A 27,616-nucleotide genomic window follows, 5' to 3' on the forward strand; every position below is an offset into this window, starting at 1 on the left:
AGGTGGTTCTGTCACCTTCTGCTTGTAGTTGTTGTAGCAGGCAGTTGCACTCTGCACATGCTCAGAGGCACTCGCCTCTTTATGAAGACAGAATGGCAAAGATGCGAATGCCTCTGAGCATGTGCATCAGCCCACTAGAGCACCAGCCCACCTTGCTAGAGGTTTGAGGAATGAGCCTGGTTGGCTGCACAGAGGTGGAACTCTGCAGGCAGGTGTGCTCTGCACATGCTCAGGGGCACTCACCTCTTTGTATGACAGAATGACAAATACGTGAATGGCTCTGAGCATGTGCAGAGTGCAGTTGTGTGCAGAGTTCCACCTCTGTGCAGCCAACCAGCTGTGCAGTCACAGCTGTAGTTGCAGGCGGGGTCCCAAGGCAGGGCTCACTTCTACCGCATTTACACCTATGGGGGAAGATAAATGGGCTGGACTAGAGAGCTCCTTTGAGGATAGTACAAAGCTGTCACAGCACAGGGGGGCAGACTGTGTGAATGGGGGGCCTTTGACTTAATAATAATAATAATAACAACAGTATTTATATACTGCTTCTCAACAAAAAGTTCACAAAGCGGTTTACAGAGAAAAATCAAATAATGGCAAATTAACTATTAGTAACTTATTAATAACTATTAATAATAATAATAAAATACATATTTTTATTGTAAATGTGTATTGTCCCCTGGCTGATAGATCAGAAACTTCAGGAGTGGAATCACCTTGTGGACAACGTTCTGTGTTTATTGTCTCCCTAACTAACCCGTTTGTGCCCAGCCCACAGCTGTACACATTTGATCCCTGTTGCGTATATGCAACATTGGGCAGAACTGACTTAAACCACTTCCAGTGCAAAACTGCACATGGTGGCTTAGACATACACTGGGACTTACACCCAAGGAAGCATGGGTAGGACTGCAGCCCTAGAAATGGAAACCTTATACACACACTTACAAGATGAAACACATTTTTGTCTAAATTCCTGGTTCTGATGAGATGGAACTTGTCGGATGAGTGCTGTCCTGAACAGTTTCTTATATAAACAAATTTACACCCCACTTCATTCAAGGCTTTCAAAGCACCCTTAATCTCTGAGATCTATTGATCAAGGAATCTCCTTTAGACAAGAAGTGAGCAGGCAGACAACCTTATTCTTGTGCAGAAGTTGCATTGCTCATCAAGGAACCTTTTTTTGTTATTTGCTAGCTTATCCATAGACCTAAAGGGTGTTTTGGGTGGGTTTTTGTTGTTGCTGTTGTTCTTGCAGCTGGTTGAGGGTGCAGTGCCTAGCTGAGGAAGGCGGCTGTCCCCTTAATTGAGCTTAGCTATGGAGTTGGTGAGGGCAGCTACAGCTGGGGATCCTTCATTTGGTTAGCAACTTGTTTGCTCCAAGCCAGGACACATTTAGGAGGTGGCTTCTCTCACAGGGTCAAATTCCAAGTCACCCATGGAAATTTCTTTGGGGCAAGCAAGTCTTCATCCAAGCCAGTGTGATGTCCCTTTCCCCAGAGGAGACCTCCAGCCTAGCCAGTGTAGGATACAGTGTTGGCCAGGCAGCAAGTCTGCACCAGTGCTGGTTAGGATTGGCCTGCTGTCTGTGTTGTGAGCTGCCTTGAATCATAGGATAAAAGTAGTACAGTCGTGTGCTGCTTAACAACCATTCACTTAAGGATGGACTGCATATATGATGGTGGTCAAAGCACAATAAAGATACTCTTAATGAGGCAATTGAGTCTCCCATAGCCTGCAGCTGAGTGTCTGTTTATACAACAAAGAGGCTCTTAATGCAAAGAAGAGACAATCTATCTCCAGTAGCCTGTGCAACCAGCTAGTGTCTGGCAGGGAGTGTCTGTTTACACAATAAAGGCAATAGATTGGACTGAATATTCACAATAACCTAACAACAGGGATCAGAGAAAGTATCCCCTTTATATACAGGTGGCACACACCTGTATATAAATATATTAAAATAAATTCTGAATAATTTTTTCCTGGAACTTATAAAGTCTTGAATCTTGGATTTATGACAGGAACATCTGTTGCCATGGTTATCATGGTATCAAAATTTCAGCACTACAATTTTGCAGCTGTGTTAAGTGGTGACCAATTCTTATTTCATTAAAATTTCATAAAAACAAAAGCTATTTTAAATGTGACAAATAACTAGGAAATCTTTCCTTTCAAAATGATTTTAATAGTTGTGATAGGTACCCTGCTGATTGCTGTTCAAAGACAGCATTCCTAAAAGAGGTTTTAATTTACTTACAGCTCAGTCCTACCCAACTTTCCAGCACTGGTGCAGCCATGCCAATGGGGTGTGCTCTGTGTCCTACAGTAGGGGGGCAGTCACAGAGACCTCCTCGAGGGAACATTTGTTCCCTTACTTTGGGGCTATGTCATGGCTGCACTGGTGCGGGAAAGTTGGATAGGATTAGGCTGTTAGTAATATAGTTTTAATGTGGAATTTTTTAAATGGTTTTTTACTAGTATTCCTCAGATATAATTTCAAGCTGTTTTTCCATGGGAACCTGTGCCTTCTTATTTATGACATATACTCTTGAAAAAACCTTTCCAGAATGGGGGAAAGGCTTCGTGCTGTGCTTTTTATCCTAGAAGCATCAGATATTTAATGCTTTTCTTCTCTCTTCTTGCTGGAGCTATTTTCTGAAAGCAACACAGAAAGGGCAAGGGAATTTTATTCATCTTTTAACTGAAAAGAGAGAAGTACTGAATCTTTTTTCTTCTCCTTGCCTCTTAGATATTTGAGTTGATGGATTGGTGTTGATAGTTTACTGTCTCTTAGGCAGAAATGCCTAACACTGCCATTTTTATTTAATGGTCTGATTGGCAGAATCGCAAGCATAGCAGAAGCCTTAGGTCCTTGCAATAACAGTGGCATTTCAGAGCAAAGGCACTGAATCTGCCCATCTCTTTAACTTCCCCCACCAAGTGCACTGCAGATTGTTGAATGTGGGGTTTTCCTTCCCCTGCAGTAACCAGTTGCACATCTATGGCAACTATCCTGTCTGCAGAAACATCACGACTAGGGCCTGAAAGAGCCAGTCTGCAGTGCTTGAGAGGAAGGAGTGTAGCGATTGGTGAAAGAGTAGAACTGTTTGCACCTTTTTGTGCCTGATTTGGTTCTTCGGAGTAGTAAGATGTTGTGAGATGGTTGCCTTTTGGAAAGAAAATGTTATTTCATCCAGTTATTGGAGTCAGTTTTAGCCACAAAAGGGTAGCTTCTGATCCAGTGCTAGGAAGGGAAAGAAAAGGTCATTCCTTGCAGAAGACTTGGGTTTCAGTCCTATACACTCTTACCTAGGAGAAAGACCCATTAAACTTAACCCATCTCTACCCAGCCCACAGGTGTACCCCGTTGCATATATGCAACGTTGGGCAGAAATGGTTTAATAAGACTGGCTTCTGATTAGGCATGCATAGGATTGTGCTATCAGGCATCTACATCCTCAGGAGATTCAAAATGTTAACAAAAATTCAAATAGAATATTAAGGTTCTGCTCAAACAGGAACTTAGGCTGCTGAACAATCAGAAATTCACAGCCCAATCTGTCCTCAGGATGCCAGTGTGTGTCCACATATGACAAGCGCAACTACAGCTCTGCCAGCAAAGCCTGCCTGCCAATGGACATACCCCACGAGTCAGTATAGTATCAGAAAAATGCCATATCCCAACCCCCCCCCCCCTTTCAGACAAAAGACACACTAGACAAATGCTATGCCCAGAGAGCTGCGTAGGAAGGAACAATGGAAGGGGAAAGAAACCAAAAAACCTCCCACCACCTTCCTGCCCCATTCATTTTCCACCCACATGACACAGAATACAGAGTCCACTGCACAGCTAGTCACAGCACACCAACCCCAGTACAGGGGGCCAGGCCTCAGAATACCTTATAAGGGCAATAAAAACATCACTTTCAGTTTAAAGTCGCTTTTTTTTTTTTTTTGCTCAAAACAGGCATTCTGAAGAAATTAGTTTTATTAGCTCATCTGTGGAAAAGCTCATCTATGGTAAATAATAAAATTAAGATATTTGCTTTTAAGATTTTAAAAGAACATAGAGAAGTATAAATGAATTATGCAAAACAGTTTGTTTAAACTCACATTGACATAGGAAAATTAAATTCTGAATGTAGAACAATCCTATCTAGCCATACAGAGTAACAGAACATGCATGTTTATTATTTTGAGTTTTGCTTAAAATATTTTATATATACATCAGAAAAGATTAAGGATTAGTTTTCAGTCTCATACAACAAGAAATTTCCTATTGGTGTCAGTCTCTCAGGTTAATCACCTTTCACTTAAATGCATGGAAATTTTACTTCCAAAAGATCACTCAAGCAAAGATACCATCCAATTGAAAACATTTCCTGCAGTTATCACACACCCAGTAGCTGGATCAAATAATTTCTGTAAATTCTTTATTGATGGTAAAGTGATGTCAAATGGGATCTGGAAAGAAAGAGAAACTTCTCTTACTAAACAACATTTACTAAACAAAAAAAAAATCTCAATATGAGGACATTTATTTGAAAAAATTTCTCTCCTGCCTCTCCCCTTGTTAACAAGGCCTTTGAGGTGGCATACAAACATCCAATGCAGAAGCACAATAAATTTACAGAAAATAGAAGAAAAAAAAAAACCATTAACAACAACAAAAAATTTACATTGTTAAAACTGTGTTACACACATTTCAGTTGCCAAAAACAGGCCCTGTGGGTGTTCTCACTGGCCAGCAACCATAACCAGAACAGCAGTGGAAGATGTCCTCATATGTACATATGAGCGTTAAGAGGAAAAACTCTGGAGATGGACAGTGATGCAGTTGTGGGAGAGAAACATTCTGAAGAAAGAATACCTGTGGGTTGCACTGGAGTGAGTAGCGTCTTCCTGACTTCAGAAGGGTCAGGAAACTATCCAGCACCCTCTTTTCCTACCCCTAAATACCCAGAAAATATCCAGAAAAGGGGTACAGGGGGCCTGTGTTTCTTCATCCTCAGGTCCCCAAATCTGCAGTGTGGGCCGACCTGGAGCATCCAGAGGCTCTTCTGAAGCCCACAGAGACTGCGCACATCTGCCTGTGGCCTCTGTGGGCTTCAGAATGAAGCTAAGAATCATTTAAAGGTGACTTCAAACCAGAAATCACCTTTAAACCGCTCCCGATGGCTTTCTGAAGCCCACAGAGGCCACGGGCAGACATGTATGGTCTCTCCGGTCTTCACAAGAGCCTCCAAACCTCAGGTTGGGTTTGGTGAGAGGAGGACTGAAAACCGCAGGTTTCAAACGCCCACAGTTTTCCTTACCCACAGTGGTTCCAGGAACCAAACCCCTGCTGATAATGAGGGCTGCCTGTATTTTCTTTTTCTAGTACAATCCCTGGGGAAAAGGTCAGAGCAGATTGCTAGCAGCTCCCATTACAAAACCACATGCATTTATGTGTCCGCAGTGAAGACAAATATTTGGAATATGTGAGTTTCAGGAAGTCCATCTTTTTTTTTTTAATGTACAATTTGAAATGTAAAAGCAACTGCATGAGAAGAAATGAAGTATTTGCAATACAATAATATCTTCCATTACATAATCCCAGAATTCTCAATATCAGACGGCAAATCTCAGGTAGATTTACTGTGTGCATGGCTGATTTTGAGTGCAATCTTCCCCTCGATGCCTGAGGCTCCTATGACAGCGCTGACTGCCATAAAGCAGTCAGTGCCTCGACAGGTGCTCCGATAGTGTACAAGTTAGTTTGCTGCTGGAAGCGCCAATGCCTTTCTGCCCTGCCATTGCTGACAACCCCGCTCACTGGAGCAAGTAAGAGGCAGGAGGAGGTGGTGGGAGGGCGGAATGGAGGGCATAATGGGGGTGGGAAAGACTCAGGAGGGCAGAATCCATCACAGATAGCCCATGCCAGATCATTTCCCCTCCAGCAGCAGCCTCCTCATCCCATTTCTCTCCTTGGACTTGCGCTGGCAAACATGCTAACGCAGGTTCAAGGAGACCCATTGCAGGTTAGGATGCTTACGCAGGGGTAAGAGGATTAAAACATTTTCCCTACTGAAGCCTCCTGGCCCACCCACTCCCACTGCAGAATACAGCGTTCACCAGTTTGGTGTCACTATGATGGGGGAAGGGGAGATAATAAGATTGGGCTGTTGCTGTTTCATGCCCTGTGCTGAAGCTTATATTCCTGGCAATAAAGCAATTGAATTTATAATTTTGCTGATATAAATATTTTTGAATATGACACATGTTTTGAATATGACCATGTTTTATTAAAACTCAATAGTAGGGAAATGCTGTGTAAGGTGACAATTTGTCAGCTTTATGTATTAAAATTTAAATAACATACCTCAGTAAGTGGTAACAACTGCTTTCGGCCAATGGACAACAAGACTTTTATTTCAGAAAAGCACTGTTTGACCATTTTCTAAATGAAACAAAAGAAAACAATAAATGCTATTATTATACTGTATGATTTTCTTTGATAGGTCTTATTGCTTGTAGTGTTGTGTGAACTACTTTGTTCAAAGCAAAGGCCATTTGGGTTTTTTACGTGTTCTTGTAAAATACTTGAGGGGGGATGGGACGAGCCTTTTCAGACATTCAACCAAGGGCACAATCCTAACTATCAGTTAGGCTGGACCAAGTCCCTTGCATCAGCCCAGGAGGATCGCAAACATGTTGTAAAATACATTTGCACCTTCTTGTGTGTTGGCTGGGCCATGTAGGCTGCATCCAGCCTCCACTTCGTTGCGGGGCGGGAAGGTTATGTCGGCCAACCTCAGCAGATCCAGGGGTCTGGGGAGGAGGTGGGAGAGAGGCCAGGGAGCAGGTGGGTGGGGAGTGAGAGGCGTGGCTGGGACCCAGCAGTTATGCCAGATCCTAACCCAGTTCTTCGAGCAGCGCGGAGCGGCTCTAAGTCACTACTTTCTCCTTGGACTTGCGTCACCTCCCAAGATGGCACAGGTCCGAGGAGACCCAGCAGGGCTGTGGTGGCTTACACAGGGGTAAGGGGAAGAGTTTCTCTTTGCCTCCGGCTGAACCAATTCTGGTCCCAATCTTGAGCTGGATATAGCACAGGCCTCCTGGCCTGCTTGTTCCAGTATAAGATAGAATTGTACTGCTAAACACTTGATAAACCCTCAAATGGGTGAAGTGCACTTTTGCTAGCCCCCTATTCCAAAGCAAAAACATTTGTGAAGGTGGCAGGGACACTGCTGTGTCCTCAACTATTGTACTGATGACCATGGTGTTGCTTACCTTGATAAGTTTATGGTGTCGAATGAAGGGTGTTAACCCCCTTTTCTAAGGAGTCTGTTATGTAAGAAACACAACACTTCCAAAACTCCTCCTTTATCCTATTTTAATCACTTCCTTTGCAGTAATGTAGCAATTTAAGATAAATGATCCCTGCAGTCCATTACTGGAAACCCTGGTCCAGCAGAGTATTGAACCATAATCAGCAATAATCTCAGAATGGAAAGGAGCAGAAGAGCAGAGCCATAGGTTTACTAAGCCTGAGGCTCTAACTTTTCATTAATACTGAAAACAGCAGCATAATATTGTTTTTGGCCAAATGGCACACATTAAGAAGAAGGGTAAATACAGTAGTTGCAAATCCTGAAGAACCTTGAGTTGATCACAGAACTCTGGTTTTGGCCTCAAGTTTTGGTTGTTTGTTTTAATATAAAACCAGCCACAAAGGTGTTGTGGCAAAATGTAAGTTATATAGTGAAATTTCAATGTTATTGTGAAAACAACGAGCACATTTTTAAGAATTTCATGTGCAATTCACATTTGGGCATTTTAATTTTTCTCATATTTGTACCATATGAAGGGATTCTACCTTTCAACAACCAAAATTAAAATGTTCCTGACCTGGCAACACAGGTACAAATCCTAGCCAACTTTCCAGCGCTGGTGCAGCCATGCCAATGGGGCATATGCCACATCCTGCAGTAGGAGGGCATTCACGGAGGCCTCCTCCACATAGGGGAACATTTGTTCCCTTTCCTTTAGGCTGCATTGCAGCTGCACTGGCACTGGAAAGTTGGATAGGATTGGGCCCTCAATCAGAAATATTGGCACCCACAGAGCTGCCTAGAACACAATATAAAGAACCTTGCAATTTCATGGCAACACTATTTTCCACTGATCGGATCCAGAGAACTACGAGTGGTGTTTTGTTCACAAAATAGGGCTTTTCCTACTGTCTCCTCCACCCACAAAAGCCCTGGAAAGGCAATCCTGAGGATCAGAAAACCCTCAGAAATATTGTGAGATATGGTGCTTCAGGAAGGCAGAATTAGCAGGATTGGTCTCCCCTTCCTAGATTCCATGCCATGGCACTTCCATAGTTCTAAATACTTCAGTCATGGGGCAAGTACTAGGATAGGGTTATTTAGCTATGAAATAAAATATTTGTAAAATTTCAGTCCTTCAAAATATTCTTTAAAAAACGGTGCTAACTGCCATTTAAACGTATTGTACATTAAGATCGGTTAAAATATTTGTCACCCAAACCACTCAGGATGTAGCTTTGTAGTATGGAAAACAGTGAGCTGTTGTCTGTGCTGTCACAATATCCATCAAATGAAATGACAGCACATGCATCATTAATCATTTTTTAGAATAGATACAGAAGGAAAACTGTCACATGATAAATGTCGCCTACCTTGAAAATAAATGTCTACTTTGCCTTGACATTCATCAAGCAGCAACTGTACTGAGGCAGCATTCCACTCCACTGATATTAACACAAACAGATCACGGGGAAATTTCTGGACTGGACCGTCTCTCAATAGTTTTGGTTGTTTGGTAACCAAACCTTATTCAGTCTTCTACATAAAAATACTAAGAAATGTAGTGGACAAAAAAAAATAAAGAATTCCCTTGGTGCTTTTACACCACACTTCCCTTTTAGAAGCCAGTGCTCATCTCGTGTTGAGGAAGGCAAGTAGTTCTTAACTAATTTGGGGGAAAAAATTAAAAGGTGAAGCTAAAATGTATGAGCCTAGATTGATAAATTATTCTGCGTTGGACCTAGGGCCTGCTTGATACCATCATACCCCTTGATGTTGCCCGTGTCAGCTGCTATCTGTATCTGGGAGCAGAGCTGGAGCCAGTAGTCATTAGCACATCTCCTGGCAGTCTGCTGGACTTTACTGCGAGCAGCTCGGAGGACCTGCAGGTTGCACTCACTGGGACAGGCCTTGTATGCTGCTTGAGCTCTCCTCTTTTCCTGGTGTCAACTCCTGGTGTCAACTCCTCAGAGTGGGCTTCAAACCAGTCTGCCGTCTTGTTGGTCTTCTTGCCAAATATGGACAAAGCGTTGTTGTAAACTGCATTCTTGAAATGTTCCCATCTGTTGGATGCGTTTGCGTTGACCGGGCCTGGAAGAGATTCCTCAAATGCTCGCGCAAATTCTTCCACTTTTCTATGATCCCGGGTCTTGCTGGTATCAATGCGAGGTCTTCCTTCCTTTGGTGGTGCAGTCGCTTTGTTTGCAGTTTCACTCTGCTGCACACCAGGGAGTGGTCAGTGTCGCAGGCAGCACCCTGATAGCTGCGTGTGATCTTGATGCTGGGAAGGCTGGAGCGTTTGGTGAGAATCAGGTCGAGCTGGTGCCAGTGCTTTGATCTTGGGTGTCTCCAAGAGACTCTATGTTGAGGCTTCGTGTTGAACAAAGTCGTGTTGGACAAAGTTCCAAACAACACAGTCCTGGAACATGCTGGAATCCCTAGCATGTATGCACTGCTGAGACGCCTGCGTTGGCTCGGTCATGTTGTGAGAATGGATGATGGCCGGATCCCAAAGGATCTCCTCTATGGAGAACTCATGCAAGGAAAGTGCCCTACAGGTAGACCACAGCTGCGATACAAGGACATCTGCAAGAGGGATCTGAAGGCCTTAGGAGTGGACCTCAACAGGTGGGAAACCCTGGCCTCTGAGCGGCCCGATTGGAAGCAGGCTGTGCAGCATGGCCTTTCCCAGTTTGAAGAGACACTTGGCCAACAGTCTGAGGCAAAGAGGCAAAGAAGGAAGGCCCATAGCCAGGGAGACAGACCAAGGACAGACTGCACTTGCTCCCAGTGTAGAAGGGATTGTCACTCCCGAATTGGCCTTTTCAGCCACGCTAGACGCTGTTCCAGAACCACCATTCAGAGCGCAATACCATAGTCTTTCGAGACTGAAGGTTGCCTACTACAGATTGATAAACCACATGTGCCTGAATTCATGCTGATTTAAAAATCTACACTGTTTTTTCAAGAGCCCAGCTGGGAAGAAGGCAGTGCAACACAGTCACCTGCAGTTCAGCAGTAGCATGAAGTTTCTGGATTGCTCATACCTGGTTTAAGTAGTAGGAACTTCATGTTCTGGTTTTTTTCTTGGTGAACAAAGCAGTTCCATGTTCTTACTGCACTTACTCTTCTAGCTTCAGATACTGCTTCCAGGGACCCTGAGACTCAAACACATCCTCCAGGCTAAGTTCACTTATGGCTACACACAACAGCAGTTTGTGTGCTGTCTGAACACCAAGGACCCATTCAGAGCCTGTTCTTACAATAAAGCTGTTTTGGGCTCCCACCATAGTTAATCTCCCACCCTGGGCCTATGATGTGCAGAAAGGCAAGACAGAAATGGAAGAAATGTATTTCTCTACACAGCTTGTTTTACTGAATCTGAATTGGACTGGCATCATAGGGGAACCCCCCTTCACTGCTTTCTAGCCACCATTAGATTCAGTGAAGGTAATGATCCATTCAGGTAACACTTTTGAGTGTGCAACGCATTTCACATGTAGTATCTTGATGTTGTCCTTACAACAACCCTGTAAGGTAAGTATTCATGATGAACTTACCTTACAAAAATAAACAAAAGAGACAAAAATAAATGCCACACTCTGCTTTCTGAACAATCTGTCTTTCCATACCTTTGTTTTTTCATCAAGCTTCACCTTTCCAATCTGGATTTGGGATCTTGTTAAAAGGAAATCTTTCTGTGTTTGTGAGTCAGCAGTCACTGGTGATTGCATTAATATTTCAATGTGTTGCCTCAGATCAGACAACTTTTCACATACAGCAATAACACTGAAAGAACAGAGCGTTAACACTATAAAATAATACCATAAATATTGTACATGTGAAGTAAAATTTTCTTTCCTGAGTAATAACATTACCTTGGGACTTTGGATTTTCACTTTTTATTGCCTTATTATACTAGGATAGATATTAGGTTTACCTAGGTAGGCTTTACACAACGCAGCAATGGCACAGGAACCACTTTTTGGTGGGACAACCCCATGGTGCTAAAGCCATGTTTAAAGGCCCACAGTCATGCAGGCAAGGTCAAATATACAGGTCTCCCCCATGGAACTGACATTCTCCCTCATGCCAATCCATGAAAAAATGCCCTTACAATTGGCCTCACCACCTTGGTTATAGCCTTTAAACACTGAAACAGCCCAATGGACTCTCAGGGCATTGCTGCAGCATGTAAAGAGCAGTTTAGCTTAAGCTTTACCTGAAATTTTCACGCACAGTCATTCCCCATATTTATAGGTCTTCACTTTAATGAGAATTTTAGACAGTCCAGGTGCAAAAGAACCCATATGAAATGGTAATAGTAAATAGGTTTGGAAAATTATTTGCAATTATTTCTTTAGTGTAGACTGTTTAGATTCCATAACCTTAAGGGTTGCACTCGGCTTTTCTGGTAACTTGGATTAGATTTAACACTTGGAAGTCTCAGAAAAATTCAAAGAAGTTCTTCGGCTGGACTAGGACTATTCCTTTTGTTGGTTTTCTTCTGGTTTATCCATCCCACGGTCTGGCATGGAGCTTGGCCACACAGCATCCTAAGTGCAAACTGAGCAGGCTGGAGGTCTTGAGGCAAGGGGACATTTGTCCCTTTACCCCAGGTAGAGCCCCAGTCTGCTGAATGGGACAACTCAGATCTGTGACTGCTAAATAGCCGGCGCAAGTCCAAGCTGCCTCATGTCGAGTTCTCAGGACCAGAAAGGGAGATAAGATTTGGCCCTATCCTGCCCTGGGACCAGATGTGGCCATCCCTCATGCTTCCCCTGGCCCTGCTCTGATGTGCATTCCCTCTTGCACCAGCACCAGTGGGGCAGCACAGGCCTTCCCATCAGCATGCCTAATTTCTAAGCTGTCGTGATGTGCTTTACGGCACATCTGAGACAGCCTAGGCCAGCAAAACAGTCATTGCACTGGCTCTACAGTTGGTTAGGATTGTGCCACCAGTTTCATAGTTAGGATTGTGCTGCCATTTTCATAATTTCTAGTCCTGCTTTCCTATTTCACAATCTGATAGATTCCTGGATTCAAATACCTCTTACCAGCTCTGCTTCACTTCAAGTCAAGTCATTATTCCAGTGTACCACCAAATACAAAGATCTGCTGTTTTGGTATTTACTGCCTGGAATTCTCCAGAAGACCTTGCCTGGTGTACTGCACACATGCACCAGGGTTCTTCTGCTCCTTACACCCTGAAAAAAGCCATCTGATCCTGAGACCCAAAAGGGATGCATTAAGTGTTGCAATTGGGGGAGAACCAGAGACCTCTTCGGCATCTGCATAAATAATGCTCACTTATATGCAATTTAACAATGCAAAATGGACAGACTAGACTGAGTTACCTTTTCAGTGGGATCCACAAATAACCACAATTTATATTCGCTGAATTGAAGTACTTGACGTTGGTAATTTGGACTGGTTTTGTGTTATAAGCATAAACAAACAAAACCTACACAAAAAATAAAAAATACATATATCAAAAATGATATTAGATTAGTAATAGAACATGAAATACCTGTAAATCCTAATCCCTTTTCCAGGCCAGGCAGTCCTAAACAGGGCTGCTCAGATTTTTGGCAGCTGGCACTGATCCAAGTAGCCCCATTGGGCTGGCTAGGTTGTTATTTGGGGTAAGGGGAAAAATATCCCCTTACCCCAAGGAGATCTCCAGCCAGCTCCCAACTAGCGCTGTATACAGCACAAGGCAGGCAGCCTGGTTGTGCCAGCACTAGTTGGAATTGGGCTCTGAATTGTTTTAGATGGGTTTATTAAGCTTAATTCTGTCTTTTAGTGCATTGTTTAGTCAGAAAGGAATGTACAGTAGTATCAGCCACCACCTATATTCACATTTACTGCATATGTACAGGATTGCTTAAAAGCATGGTTCATTTTAAAAGAAAGTGCCAGAACTTATTTTGTGATCATACCATAGTGAGTTCTCCTTCTAACATCTGTTCCAAGGATGGAAGGTACCACTGCACGCAAAGCTCTCTGATGGGAGTACTAGTTGCCTTGTTCTCTATCTGAATATTCATCTCAGAGCTACACTCCAGACTGGAAGCTAGTGACTCTGTTGACATCTGTATTGACCCTGCAAGTGTTTCAAGGGTTGGCTGAAAATAACAACCAAGCATAAAATTATAATTGTTTAAACAGTTTGTCCTCACATGAACAACGTACTAAAACATAACATTAAAAAATTGACAAATCTATTTAGTGGGTCTGCATCGTATTTCAGGGCTGCTGTGACATCAATTTCTATGTAATTAGTTTTTTTATATGCTTATTCAGGTAAAACTGAAGCTCTTGAAGAAACCTCCCTCCATTTTGCCTGAGAAAGCTATTTTTAAAAGTTCACAGTGAGAGGTTGTTTTTCATGAATAAACTGAAGACTAATTAAACATAGGTTGATAACTGAATTTCTAAGCATTTCCTTCTTCACACTTAACCCTTAAAATATTAGTGGTAAATCAGGAAAAAAACTTTAACTTCAAATTGAATTTTTGTGTTTAAAACTGAATTCCTTTCTTGATATGCTCAGCACAACACATAGATAGAGGTTTGTTTCTGGTAAGATAAGATTACAGCCCAAGTCTTACTGAATACAATGGGCTTACTTCTGAGTAAGGTAATAAACACCATTTTTGAACACTTCTACACATAAGATGTATTTCCCTCTGGATGAAAGCAGGAACATTACCTTTTGCAAAATACTTGCACTAATGCAAGGCTTTTGAAAATCATATAGCTCCCTGGGAGGCTCTTGAAGGCTGCCGCCAGGATACACAGGCAAATAGGTTTTCAGGAAAGAATGCACTGCTGCTAAACGAAGGGTGGTTGATGTGTCAAATACAGAAGTGAACAGTGCATCTTCTTTAGCAAACAGGCCTGCACCTTCTTTTGGGACAGCTGCAGAAAGGGCAGACATTTCATGACTATTTCTGCTTATGACTTTAAAAATACAAAAGATTCATAATATATGTGAGCATTGTGCACTCAGTACATGTTAATTTAAAATCAGAAAACTACACATTTGGGCATCATTGCTGGTTAGAATTACAGGGACAGCCCCCGTATCCACAGATCCTGCATTCGTGGATTCACTTATCCACAGATTGGGTCTGCAGCCTCCCTCCACGTGTAGTCCCCACGGAGGGTCATTTAAGCCCAGCAGATGCCATGGACATCTGTCCAAGACCTCTGCAGGCTCAGACTGAGCCTTAGAGACAAAAACATGTGACTTCTGTTTTTTCTGAAAAACCAGAAGTGATGTTTTTAATGCCTTATAAGGCATTGGGAGATCCAAGAAAGCCTTCAGGCCATATGGTGGCACATACAGTGTACCATTGTGGGTCATTTTGGAGCTGTCACCACAAACAGTAGCAGTGTCAGCAGGCCGCTGCCACAGCCAGCTACCCACTGGAGTGCAGGTAAGCTGGCACAGGTCGGCAGTGGGAGGAAGAGAGCAGGGAGGGAGAGGAACAGGGGTGTTTCTGGACAGGGAGGGAGACGGCAGGAGGCAGAGGAGGGAGGATACAGGCAGATACAGGAGGGAGCAACTTGCACTAGGGTCCTCCCTCTCCCCTTCCCTCTCCACTAAGCTCCCTGAACTTACTCCAGCAAAACAGCTGGCATAGGTCCAAGGAAACTCATTGGGGAAGCAAAGGCTTACCCTGAGGTATGGGAACAAACATTTCCTTACCTTGAGGTAGCCTCTGTGACTGCCCCCCCCCCGCTGCAGGATGCAGCATGTGCCTCATTGGCCATGCTGCATCAGTGCTGGGGGCTTTAGTTAGGATTGGGCTCTTTCAGCAATATTATAGCCACTGCCTATGGTAAATGTATGCATTCATATGTCTTGCTGTACTCTGGTAAAGTCAGTTTTGCAAATTTTGTAAACTGTAGACTCTAGAAACAAGCATGGCAGCCCTGTTGTAACAAATTCATATTTTGTGATACAACAGTCACGGTCACAAGCAACACACATACCTTTATATTCCAGAAGCACTTTTCTCCAACCATTTTACAGTTATTGTGTTAAAAAAAAACCACCAAATTTTCTCTCTCTCTCTCTCTCTCTCTCTCTCTCTCTCACACACACACACACACACACACACACACACACACACACACACACACACACACACACAGTTATCAAACTACTGATGCTGGAAGAAAGCTGGTGCTGTGGCAAAACTAGGGGGGAAACAGTTTCTCTTCTTTCAGAAAAATAAACATCTGCCTACCACATGCATTTGCTCCACGATATTAGTTCTCAAAATGTGAAATATGTCCTACCTAGCAGGGGGCTCATGTTCAAGAGTCTGGTTAAGTAAGTGTGGTAGCGAATTATGTGGACCCAGGAAATCTTTGGTTTGCCCTGGCTCTCCTCAGAAGACATGCTTTGAGATCCATCAGTTTCTGATCTATCATCAGGTACAGAAGGCACCGTGGGAGCTTTATAGCTAACTTCATAGCCATCTGGAAATTGGGGGGGAAAAATGTTTAACAAATTGCCAGTTCTCAGAAATAGCCAAGAATACACAGTCATCAAGTAGTCATTCTGAAATTCCATACTGTGAAAAATTCAGCATAAAACAAATTGCATCCAGTTGCAACAAAAAGAAACTCAATCAAGACATTTCTAGCTGTAGTATAGGCAAGTTTTTCACCAGAAAGAGGGAGAAAAAGTCACAACTCATATAGCCTAATTGTATGCATTGGCAAACTGGGCTTTTTAACCCAACAGCTCTACCATAGTAAAGACTCAGTCAGATCTATTTGCTACCCTTCTCCATTACATTCTTTCTTCCTCTTTGCAGCTGTAGAAATTAGCCCATATGCTAAGCAAGGGTTACTATTTACATAAAGGGCAGCCCACTTCAGAGTAGTGCTGGCACAGTGGGGCTGCACAGCCTCTGCTCTATCCAGCACTTGTCAAGAGCAGGCTGAAGAACTCCTCACGGTAAGGGGATATCTTTCCCGTTATGCCAAGTAATGTCCCATGGGGCTATTCAGATCTGTGCCGGCTAAATAGCAGGCATAAGTCCAAGCAGCCCTGTGTAAATCTGGCAGGCCTGGGACTGGGATTAGGATACGGTGGAGGCCTGCTCCACCAATCTTGCCCCTCTTCTGGGTCAGTTCTGCCCTGTTCCATTCTCTCCCACCAGAAGAACTTTTGGTTTTCTCTTATAATCTGACTTGACTCAGTTGACTGATGAATTTATAATCCTCCTGAATATGTGTAAATCAATCTGGCCTACAAATACCTTGGTGCAGATGACCTGTTTGCTCATACTCTTTCTGTTAAGCTATGATCTAAATTAACCCTGGGGGCTGGGGATAAGAATAGGCCCTCAGTTTGGCTGTACTTGTTGTAAGAGTAGATGGAACTGTTAGCCTGGGAAGGCAGCTCATCTGAGAGAAGGAAAACTCTGATCCCAAACCTCCACTGCCTTGTGGCTACATCCAGTTATGGAAAAGGCTTCAGGAGTCAATCTCAAAGCAAAATCCGGAGCCAGAGTCCCTGAGACAGTTCATGGCTGAACACAATCACGTTCTGGCAACTATTGCGACGCCACTGGAACCAACCGTATTGGCTTCTGCCTTTCCATTGGACCATTTCAGCGACGTGGAGAGGGGGGATTGGCTGTATGGGTAACAGTCTATCCTCCATATCTACTTTACCCAGGCTTCGCACACTGGAGAGGACACTCTGTTCCAGAACCACTATTCAGAGCACGATACCATAGTCTTCCGAGACTGAAGGATGCCAACATTTGATGATCTAAATTATTTGTATTAATATCTGAGATTATTTTATTACTAATTCTCCCTGTAACTGGAACACACATGGAGCTGCAACAAAGGTTCCTTTATTATCTCATAGCGGGTCTAACACAATATGGCAAACAGACACAAAAGCACCCAATAAACACAAGTGTTAGTAAGTGCTTCCCAGTATACAATTAGGAATTCCCAATAAGAACCTACTCTCCAAAAGGGGGCACTTTGACACATAACCACTGTATACTGTTAATAATAGCTAGTATTCTGCACCATGCAACTTGATATACAGGTTGAGTGGAACTCACATAGATGGCAATCATCGCATTAAAGCAAATCCATTAAAAAAACAATGTCCCTTTGCTAAGCAATTTAAAAACAGTCCTGCTGACCTTTGTGATGTAAAACAGGGTCATTAGGTAGACAATCCATCAATCAGTCTCTCTCCAGGTGCTTAGAAAGGCTTCACTCCGAGCCAGTAACCCCTCCCTTCACCAATGCAAAGTGATTATCTTTCTTTTACATATTCAGGAGGAAGGGAGCGGTTCCTTGCCTTGGAGTGAAGCTGTTCTAAGTGCCTGGAGAGAAAATGATTGATGGAATATCAGTCGGCTGCCCCCTCTCACATTAACGAGGCTATTGCTAAACTTTTTTTCTTTAATTTCAAGGAGCCTTCTCATCGTGCTGAGATAAAGCTGCAGGTAAAAAATCCATGGATAATTAGATATACCTGCACAGACAATGAATTTATAAAATATCATGAGTCTGATCCAATCCAAAAGGAATAGTGCTTAGACAGACTGCCATTAGGAATACTAGAACCATGTTCCCCAACCTTCAGAGTGCACACAGATATTGCATCAGTCTATTATGAGAAACTGGAGGTGCATGTGCACCTCCCATATCCAATCCACCCTATTGGATGAATGCAATTACCCTAGATGACGCTGGCATACACACTGACTGGGGATGGAAGAATATGATTCTGTCACGCCTACAGTAATTTCTCAAGTGCTGTACTTGCACTGGGTTAGATCAAACTTTATGTGTTTTACATATTAAAACTTTATTCATAACTTAGATATTTACATATTTCCTATAAATTGTATATAAGCCAATATACAAAATATATACTTTCAAATGTATAAATTTTCTTAATATTCTTCAATCCAAATTTAGTATGATATGGTGCTTATTTTTCTTACAAAATTTTCTTTTTATGAAAAGTTGGATTATTACTATTATTATTTTATTGTTACTTTCTCTATTCACTTTTCCATTTCCTCAAGCTACTAGGACATACCTTTGTAGACTCTGCATGAAGAACTAAACACAAAACAGTAGGTGTAGCAAACAATCATGTGTATTACTGTTGACCATGCTTGTGAAATGTAATTGAAATGGTTCTTGAACTTGGGTAAACACCTGCAAAAGTTGGGATTAGGAGGATCCTGGCAACTTCCCCAAGCCATTTGGCAACAGCTTTTTAGAGCTGACAGGTGAGTGTGTTGGCTTATGTAGCAACAATCAGGAAAACATTCAGAGAACATCTTGCACGATGCCTGTGAGGAATGTGGTCATAGGAAGCAGATCTTTATTTTTATTACTTTTTGTATGCAGTATAAAGCAAGACAGAGTTTTCTTTTTAGTACTCAAGTATAAGAAAAACAGTGCAGACACTAACTTGGGGTGGCCTTTTACAGTCACTTTGAGGTGACTAGTGCATGCTAATTTTACAGTTGGCTTTAACAACATTCAAACCATAGAATAATGTAAGATCAATAGACAATTACCAGATAAAAAATCCTTGTAGGAAGAACTGAGGTCCAGACGAGCAAATTCTGGAATCTCTTGCTGTATTCTTTCCCTAATGTCATATAATTTAACAGCCTTCTTCCCAATTAACTGCTGGGAAGCCAGAAAAGCTTCACTGACCTAGAATTAAGATATATTCAATCAAATTTGGTTCATTATAATGTGCACTCTAAAACTGGAAATCTAAACGTATCAACAAAAAGTATGCACTCAATATATGTTAAATGTTTATAATATGTTGTTATACCCACCTTTTTCTTCCCACTCTGGATATGTTCAAGGCAATTAACAATTTTATTTAAAAGTACCATAAATATAAATGTCTAAAGAAATGTTTCGTGTTTTTTTGACATATGTGACCAAATCTTTGTCACTGACAAGTTAATTATTACACAAATGATTTCAAATCCTACATATTTGCCAGCATTGCACAGCCAGCTAATATCATGACAGAAAACTATACATAATTATGAGCCACTTACCAGTCTACAGTGCGTTGAATCAAAGTAGAAATTGTTTCTATTTTTAGCCCAATCCTATTGTTTGCCCCCACAGATGCAGCAGCACCAAAATGGCTACCGCTGCATCCTGCAGTGAGGGGGGGAAGTCAAGAACATCTCCTCAGGGTAAGGAAACAATTGACCTTCTCCTCGCTGCCACCACAAGTAGCGTCCTCCCCACCTTCTGTAGCAGCAGCCTGGAGGAGCACAGCTCTGCATACTCCCAAAAAGCATTTTTTTTTAATGTTGTAAACTGCCTACCGCCAACCTAACACTAGTTCTGGTGGCGGTATATAGAGTTTAAAATTCCTCCACTCACTTTCAATGTAAAATTTTAAACCAGTGGTTTAGATCCAAAAGAAAGGTCTTTTCCATTCATGGAAGAATTGCTTCCAATCTAGTGGAGGAGGATTGTGGAAGAAAATAAAAAGGACCCCAAATCCAAAGACATTAATCTGTTTGCCAAAGCTCATCTAAGATGTTATGACACACTAGACTTATGCTGCAGCCTTTATATTTCTAAGGGTGCAATTCTAACTCACTTTCCAGCACCAACATAAGGGCAATGCAACTCTGAGCTAAGGGAACAAGCATTCCCTTACTTTGAGGAAGCCTCTGCAAGTGCCACCCAACTGCAGGATGCAGTACATGTCCCATTGGCACAGATATGCTAGTGCTGGAAAGCTGGTTAGGATTTGGACCTAAGGGTTCAATCCTATCTTTGCTACATGATCCACTGTTGTGGCAGCCACTCTGCTGGCAGAGGAGCTGGTACAGGGGCGGGTGGGGTTGATTGCAGAGGCACTGGCATCCATCATATCCAAAACCCCTGTTCTGGCCTGGACACACCCTCACGAGGCAACTCAGAGCTATGCCAGCAAAAGAACCAACATAGCTTTGAGGAGTTCTATAGAGGACCAGATGGCAACCAAGGACTTTACTTACCTCCCACAGCCGGTCTGGTCTCTTGTAGCAGATGCTGTGTCAAAGGCCCTGGACTGTGTGCGCTGGCCCAGGATAGGATTGGGTCATTATTCACTATACTTCTCATATGGTAACATATATACTGTGCTGCTGCACTGCAAAAAGTCTTCTGCTAGTGCTTGTGCAAGAGTTCACACCCAGCATTAATCTGTTCCTTCTTCTCTTTTCAATCTAGAGACTACTGTAACAATAATGGGATTACTGAATTTAATAGTTCCCCTTGCTCAAGTTGTAACCATGACATTCTTCAGCTATTCAAAAGACGTTACTTAACGCTGCAGCTACAAAAGCTTTCTGGCTCATAAAAATATATTGCCAACCCATTTTCCTTTCTTTCCCCTAATGCAAACTGCAGGACGGTTAATGTTTTTTCACCGGAGGCAAGTTTAATAATTATCAGTCAAAGATGTATTAGATTATTTAAAACTCACAAACCTGTGCAGCAGCTCTTACTGCAATCCAAATCTGTACTCTGTTAATGTCATGAGGTGTAATTTCCTCAGAACTAGGTCGGTCTCTGCTGTCATCCTAAAATTGAGCAAAAATTCTGAATTAGATTAGTATGAAATTAAAGATTAGGGAAGCACATTGAGTCACATTTTTAAAACCACACAACCCACTCTAAAAACTTCAGAACTCCTGTGAAGAAACAATTAGACCTGTAAGGACTATTAGAATTGTGAGTACACAAATGCTTTTGAAAGGCAGTGAAGACTGGGTCTGTCTCTTCTAGTTTCTCCCTCTAAAAGCAGAGAGAAAAAGAGATAGAATAAAAATAACACAATTAATAAGGGAGAGGGGGAAAAACAGAGTTGGTAAACAGAGTACAAGAGAGGCTTTCTGAACACTCCCACCCACCCCCTGCAACCTAACAGCATAATCAAGGGCATAATTACACTGAAATACATCTCATGGAGTCCAGTAGGACTTACTCCCAGGAATATGTGCATATTGCAACATTTTATTGCAGGGTCCCACTTGTACCATATGAACAGCAAACTCGATTTTCCCATAACACAAATATCAAAACTAAGCATTAAGTGGCTAGAATTAAGCATAGGTTTTTTATTATTATTAATTAAAATACAGCAATACCTCCCGTAACGCATTGTGTCCTTCAGCACTGATTTGCTCAGTGGTTTTGTTGTGGCAGTGACACAGTGACAGTTGATTCACACTGATTCACTTACTTCCAGGAAACTGTGTATAGGATTACAGCCATAAACTCTGATAAGCATTGATATCCAGAGCTTGGAAGACAGTCTGTCTATTCCTTTGAGTTCCACAAATTAATGTGTCATGAAGTAGATCAGTGTTTCTCAAACTGTGGGTCGGGACCCACTAGGTGGGTCGCGAGACAATATCAGGTGGGTTCCCATTCATTTAAATATTTTATTTTTAATATATTAGACTTGATGCTACCACGATATGTGATTGCATTTGGTAAAATGTTACAGACCTGTACTTTTAACAAACTACTATGTATATTCTTTTAACAATGATAGTAAAGGAAACTTACTCCTGGGTAAGTGTGGGTAGGATTATAGCCTAGGATAGTTAAAAAATTTCCTGCTTGATGATGTTACTTCCAGTCATGACATCACTTCCGGTGGGTCCCAACAGATTCTCATTCTGTCCCGGTGGGTCCCAGTGTTAAATGTGTGAGAACCACTGAAGTAGATGGTTGATCATTCTAGAATGCACAGGTGGCTTTTTTCCAGAGACAGTTTCCTTGGCGATTATAAACATCTATCTAAGAACTGACTGATGAATAACAATCTTCGCATTTCTCAAATTTGACTATGGCATAGCCAAAATTAGGTGGTACAGAAGAAGCAGTCAGGGTATAACAATCCTACAAGAGCACAATGCAGTTCCCTTAGGCCACCCCCTCAACTTTATATCTATCCATTTCAAAAAATTTTCCACCAGTTTGTAGGTGAATTGAGCACGCTCCTTGCTACGATCTGAACAATGTTAGCCTGATAACTTCATCCCTAGAAGAAGAATACAAATACTATACTACTCCATGCTCCTGTGAGCATATTTCTAGTTTGAAGTAGTAGTGTGGAATAAGAAAAAGATTAGATCAATATGAGTATGTTCAAAGGAGTGAAAACAGCTCCAAGGTCTGGATATCAATTGCTTTTCTCAGAAAAATAAGACAACTAGAAAAGTTAAAATACCATAAATGGGGACATGAAAACAAGGAGTGCTGCTCTCAACTTTTATCATTCCTATCCTAAAGATACACACGCACGCACGCACACACATCACCACAGCTTGTGCTACATCCCATGAGGGAATTTAGCAGGCAGAAAGCCTCCTTGAGGTAAAGGGACATTCTCTTACCCTGGTGTAAGCCTCCGTCTGTGGCAACGGGCCTACTCGGACCTGTGTCAGCTAAATCACTGGTGCACGTCCACATTGATCTGTGTCACTGGATCAGACCAGGGAAGGCAGATATGACGCAGAAGTCTTCAACGCTGCTGATCCTGCCCCCTTCCCAGGCCTGATCCGCCTATCACTGCCCTCCTTGTCCCATTCTGTCCCTTCCCTGCCCTCTCCCCATTCCCCATTGCCCAGTGGGAACTTACCACGTCTGGCATGTGCTGCTTCTTCTGAGGGTGCACAGGGGCAGGGGCGCTGGCCTTCCTGCCAACACACCAAACTGCTATGCCATCTTAAAGTGCTTCATGGCACTTCTGCAACAGCTAGCGTTGGCACAGCAAATGCTCTGCCAGTGCAGAGGCTGGCTAGGATTGTGCCCACAAGATATTATGATGAACTCATCTTGGGGAAGAGGTCCTTTTCAGTTTAGGTACTACAAAAGGATTCCAGTGTTTTATTATTTGGGAGGCATTCAGCCACTGGATTAAACTGAACACAATGATAATCAGGCAACAGTCATTGTCATCATCACTGCATTAAAGAACTACAGCTTCTGCTTTCAAGGGGTTAGTATGCCTACACAAGCTTTGCAACGGCTTGGATATTCAGTAGTTCTGATTTTGATATATCAGAGGTAATCAAGTTCATTTAGTGGTCAGTGAGAGTGTCACACTCTATGAAGATAAATGATGCATAAAACTACTTAAAAAGTAGTCCTTTCATGTTCACACAGTGCTTTCAGTGCGCCCTCTTAGCCTTTAGTCACTTGTGGGGACATACTTTTAATCTAGAAGTGATACACACCTTTAGTTTGCAAGTTCTTTCCATCAGTGGGCTTGAAGATAGGGATTCATCCTTGTTTGTTATTAAATAAAAATACAGCAATGCTATCTCCAGATACGATCTTCTTATCAATCTGCAAAGAAAAATATTATGATCATAGTTTACAAACAGCAGTATAATTTTGCATATATATGACAGGTTGGGTTGCTATACTGTGGAAATAGCCTCTATCTAACCTACAATGGTTACTAGCTTGTTTCCAGGTATGATTCAAGATGATGCTTATTACCCTTTAAGTTCCAAATGGCTTAAGGCTGAAGTATCTGAAGGATCCTATAAGATTTGAGGGAACTCTCTGCTAGCAGTTCAGCACCAGTTGCAGGCTTGCCTAGTTGGGCTGACCTTTGCTTATTTGTCCTGGGATTCAGGTGGTATTGCTGCTGATTTTCTTACTATGTGCATGTGATTTCTGCTGCTGTTTGGGTGCTGTTAGCTTCTTGTCTCATCGTGTTTTACATTTTATTGTAACCCCACCCTTAATTTTGTGAGAAAAGAGGAGCATAATTTTTTAAAAAATCATCATCACGTGGCCAAGTTAGAAATTTAACCCCCAATTTGTTTTACTGTGGTTTTAGCATGCTTTGATTCTTGTGATATATTTTAATCTAAGGCTTCTCACATATTACCAATAGCAGCATAACAGCTACTGTGTGACAGCTACTTCCATGCCACTAGTGTTGTTTGGGAAAAGAAAAAAATATTGTGTAGCAGAGGCAGCCATGAAATTATTTTCCATGTCAGTGCTGCCCCACTAAGGGTGCAATCCTAACCCACTTTCCAGCACTGACATAAGAGCAATGCAGCTCCGAGGTAAGGGAATAAACATTCCCTTACTTTGAGGAAGCCTCCACGAGTGCTACCCAATTGCAGGATGCAGTACATGCCCCATTGGAACCGCTATGCCAGCGTTGGAAAGTTGGTTAGGATTTGGGCCTATGTGGATCAAGAGTTAACATTTCAGGGTGTCTAAAACTACAGGGGAAAATTTTTTTTAGGAAAAATGACAATACGTATACACAATCTCTTCTTATCTGCTTCACTACATTAGGACTACACTATTATTATTATTATTATTATTATTATTATTATTATTATTCACAGTATTTATATACCGCTTTTCAACTAAAAGTTCACAAAGCGGTTTACAGAGAAAAATCAAATAACTAAATGGCTCCCTGTCCCAAAAGGGCTCACAATCTAAAAAGATGCAAATGAATACCACCAGACAGCCACTAGAACAGACAGTGCTGGGGTGAGGTGGGCCAGTTACTCTCCCCCTGCTAAAAAAAGAGGAGCACCCACTTGAAAAAGTGCCTCTTACCCAATTAGCAGGGGTTATGTATACTTTCTTATACATAAGAAACACATTCTCACACATTCTTATGTATACTTTCCTGGGAATAAACCCCATTTGATATAATTGAACTTACATATTAGATGACTTGTGTAGGATTGCAATGTGAGAACATGAAAACTTGGCAAATAAACCTGCACTATTTAGTATATTAATGAAATGAAAAGCATAAATGTGTTACCAAGTGTGCTTCTGAAACACATGTATATGTGTACATGGGGGGGGGATTTGTTGCACATGCAGGGACCATGTGCAATGGCTCATGGCATGGCTCAATGGAATCGCTTGAAAAAGGAGGGAGGTGAGACTAAAGGTGCAATAACAGATAGCTTTTACTGTGGGGATAAACATACAATGACTGAGAAGGGGAATAAAAATAAAATGCAATGCAATGTTCACAACCATCACTCACACATAACTAGGCCCTAAATGTCAGCAATTTCTAGGTAGAAGGAAAGAGAAAGAGGAAATCTTTACAAAGAGAAGGGGACAGGTGATGCCACAAACAGAAAAGAGGAAAAAAACAGAAAAGAGCAGGATGTAGGGAAATAAGGATGGCTAGCTGGGGAATAGGGTTTAAAGAACTGGGGGGTTTGCAGTAGTAGAAGGAAAGGGGAAGAGGAGGAAGACTGGGGAAAAGGAAGAGAAGTGGAAAAATAAGTCCCAGAAAGTGATATTGGGGGGCTCTTACTCCTTGCCCTGGCCTTTGGTTTGTGGTACACCCCAAAGTTATCTGTTGTCCCCTGTGTTGTTGCTATGCTTGTCTTGCAATCCACCACCATAAGTGCCACGGCAGCATTGCAAAAGCCACAGCATCATTATGTACTTTGGGGTCAATGGAGCAAATGGCTGGAGGTCATGCATAAGTACTAGTGGCTCCTGAACACCACACCAGTGCAGTCAAGATGGTAGCAGGGGGAGAGGAGAAGGGCAGGGACCGGGCAGTTTGATAGCAGGAGGGAGTTTGTCTCAGCAGCACTAGTGTAAACCAGGTCCTATCCCCATTTTCCCAGCCTGATACAACCCCTGTCTCTAAATAGCTGGAACAGGTCTAAGTAGAAGATAAGAAAGTATTTTTACATACCTCTCTCAGGCTGTCTAGTCACCATAGTATGCAGCATGCACTCCTGCAGCACAACTGCATTGGATAGGATGGTGGGGCCAGGTGATAGGATTGCAGCACAAGCCAGAGAACACAAACAAAAGAAGAATTGCTCACCCATAATTTTGATAACTTTGCAGGCTTAACTTTATAGCATTCAGAAAGCTCTCAACAGCTATGATTGATTTATCACCATGTATCATGTTAATCTGCCGTTCTATCTTCCCTAAAAAAGAAAGATACAGGAATTTATACAGAAATGTATTTTTCAGATCAGGTGCTAGAGTGATGATAACCCTCTGTCAGCTCTGCAGCATGACTGACTTGGTCAAATGTAAACAGAGCAGGTCAGAAGTGACACAAGATGAATAGTGACAGCCTTCCAGCATAACCTCAAAAGTTTCTGAAGCAACCAAAACACAAAAGGGGGGGGGGGAGGTAGAAATAGTGAAGCACAATTTTTAGGCTCATGGAAAGAAGCCCATTGCAACAGAGCAGTGGAAAAGTTGCCTTGGCCTCCAGGACCTAAAAGCAGGGGTTTGGGCAGAAGGGCTGAAATGCTTTACTTTTTGTGCCACCAGAGTAGCTCCCGATCTCCATTGCACAGCCACTATATATCCTTATCATGGCAGGCACCAGTATAGTAACCATTAAACTCAGATGATTAGAAGAACCAAAAAGGACCCGGCTGGTTTTACAGAACAGATGCTGAAGGCCTGTTCTTCAATGTGATCCACTTGTACTAAGTAGCAGACAGTGCTGTCCTGCTCAGTATCTGACCATGTCTTCTGCCTCTGGCCCTTTCATCTTCATCTACCTGATCTGACAGCTAAACACTAGAACATCATCTAGCATATCTTATGCTTCTGGCAACTTTGATCCTCACCTACCTCAACTGGTACTCAACCTTGGCCTGTGTTAATCACATCTCCTGCCTCTAGCCCCTGTTCTCATGTGCCTGCTCTGGAATTGGACCTCCTCCATTGTAGGCTTCTTCGGAGCATTGTCAAAGCCTGGCAGAAGGTAATTCAACATGGCTAGGAGTCTTTGGGCATAATCCTAACCAGGTCTACTCAGAAGTAAGTCCTATTTTGTTCCAGGGGGCTTACTCTCAGGAAAGTGTGGTTAGGATTGCAGCCTTTCCCTCTCAAAATTGCAGCTTAACAAAACGTGCTCCAATGACCTCAGCAAATGAAGCACCAGTTTGGGTGTGTCAGAACTGTCCAAAATACAGCATGCTCAAAGTAAGTATCAAAACACTGTGGGAAAATGAGTTACATATTACCTTTCCGAAAGAGAAGTTCTGCTTCCAGATCTAATTCTTTTCTTACAGATGCTGTACAAAGTTCCAGAGCTGTTTCTGTGTGCTTAAGGGCCTGAAGCCATTGCAATTCATTTTGTGTTTCAGGTGTACAAGATAATTCTAGAGTTAATGCATGTCCTAGAAATTAATTTGTAAGAAAACATTTCACAAATTGTTTCATAATCCAAAACAAATAAACAAAGTATT

The 27,616-nt window shown here is 42.3% G+C and overlaps 1 protein-coding gene across 1 annotated transcript in view; it reads right to left on the reverse strand.

The window, feature by feature from the left end:
• Positions 1-4,347: 4,347 nt before the first annotated feature.
• The window catches only part of CFAP54 (cilia and flagella associated protein 54), a 135,129-nt gene continuing 111,860 nt past the window's right edge, over positions 4,348-27,616 (reverse strand). The window contains exons 61-72 of the mRNA XM_066634493.1: positions 27,392-27,547; positions 26,224-26,332; positions 23,612-23,723; positions 20,852-20,944; positions 18,911-19,052; positions 15,630-15,812; positions 14,032-14,240; positions 13,259-13,444; positions 12,674-12,780; positions 10,949-11,105; positions 6,365-6,442; positions 4,348-4,467 (exon numbers count right to left, since the gene is read on the reverse strand). Coding sequence (XP_066490590.1) covers positions 4,348-4,467; positions 6,365-6,442; positions 10,949-11,105; positions 12,674-12,780; positions 13,259-13,444; positions 14,032-14,240; positions 15,630-15,812; positions 18,911-19,052; positions 20,852-20,944; positions 23,612-23,723; positions 26,224-26,332; positions 27,392-27,547 — 1,652 coding nt within the window. The remainder of the gene's footprint in view (positions 4,468-6,364; positions 6,443-10,948; positions 11,106-12,673; positions 12,781-13,258; positions 13,445-14,031; positions 14,241-15,629; positions 15,813-18,910; positions 19,053-20,851; positions 20,945-23,611; positions 23,724-26,223; positions 26,333-27,391; positions 27,548-27,616) is intronic.

This window comes from Tiliqua scincoides, chromosome 7 (genome assembly GCF_035046505.1).
Source record: "Tiliqua scincoides isolate rTilSci1 chromosome 7, rTilSci1.hap2, whole genome shotgun sequence".
Lineage (NCBI taxonomy): Eukaryota > Metazoa > Chordata > Lepidosauria > Squamata > Scincidae > Tiliqua > Tiliqua scincoides.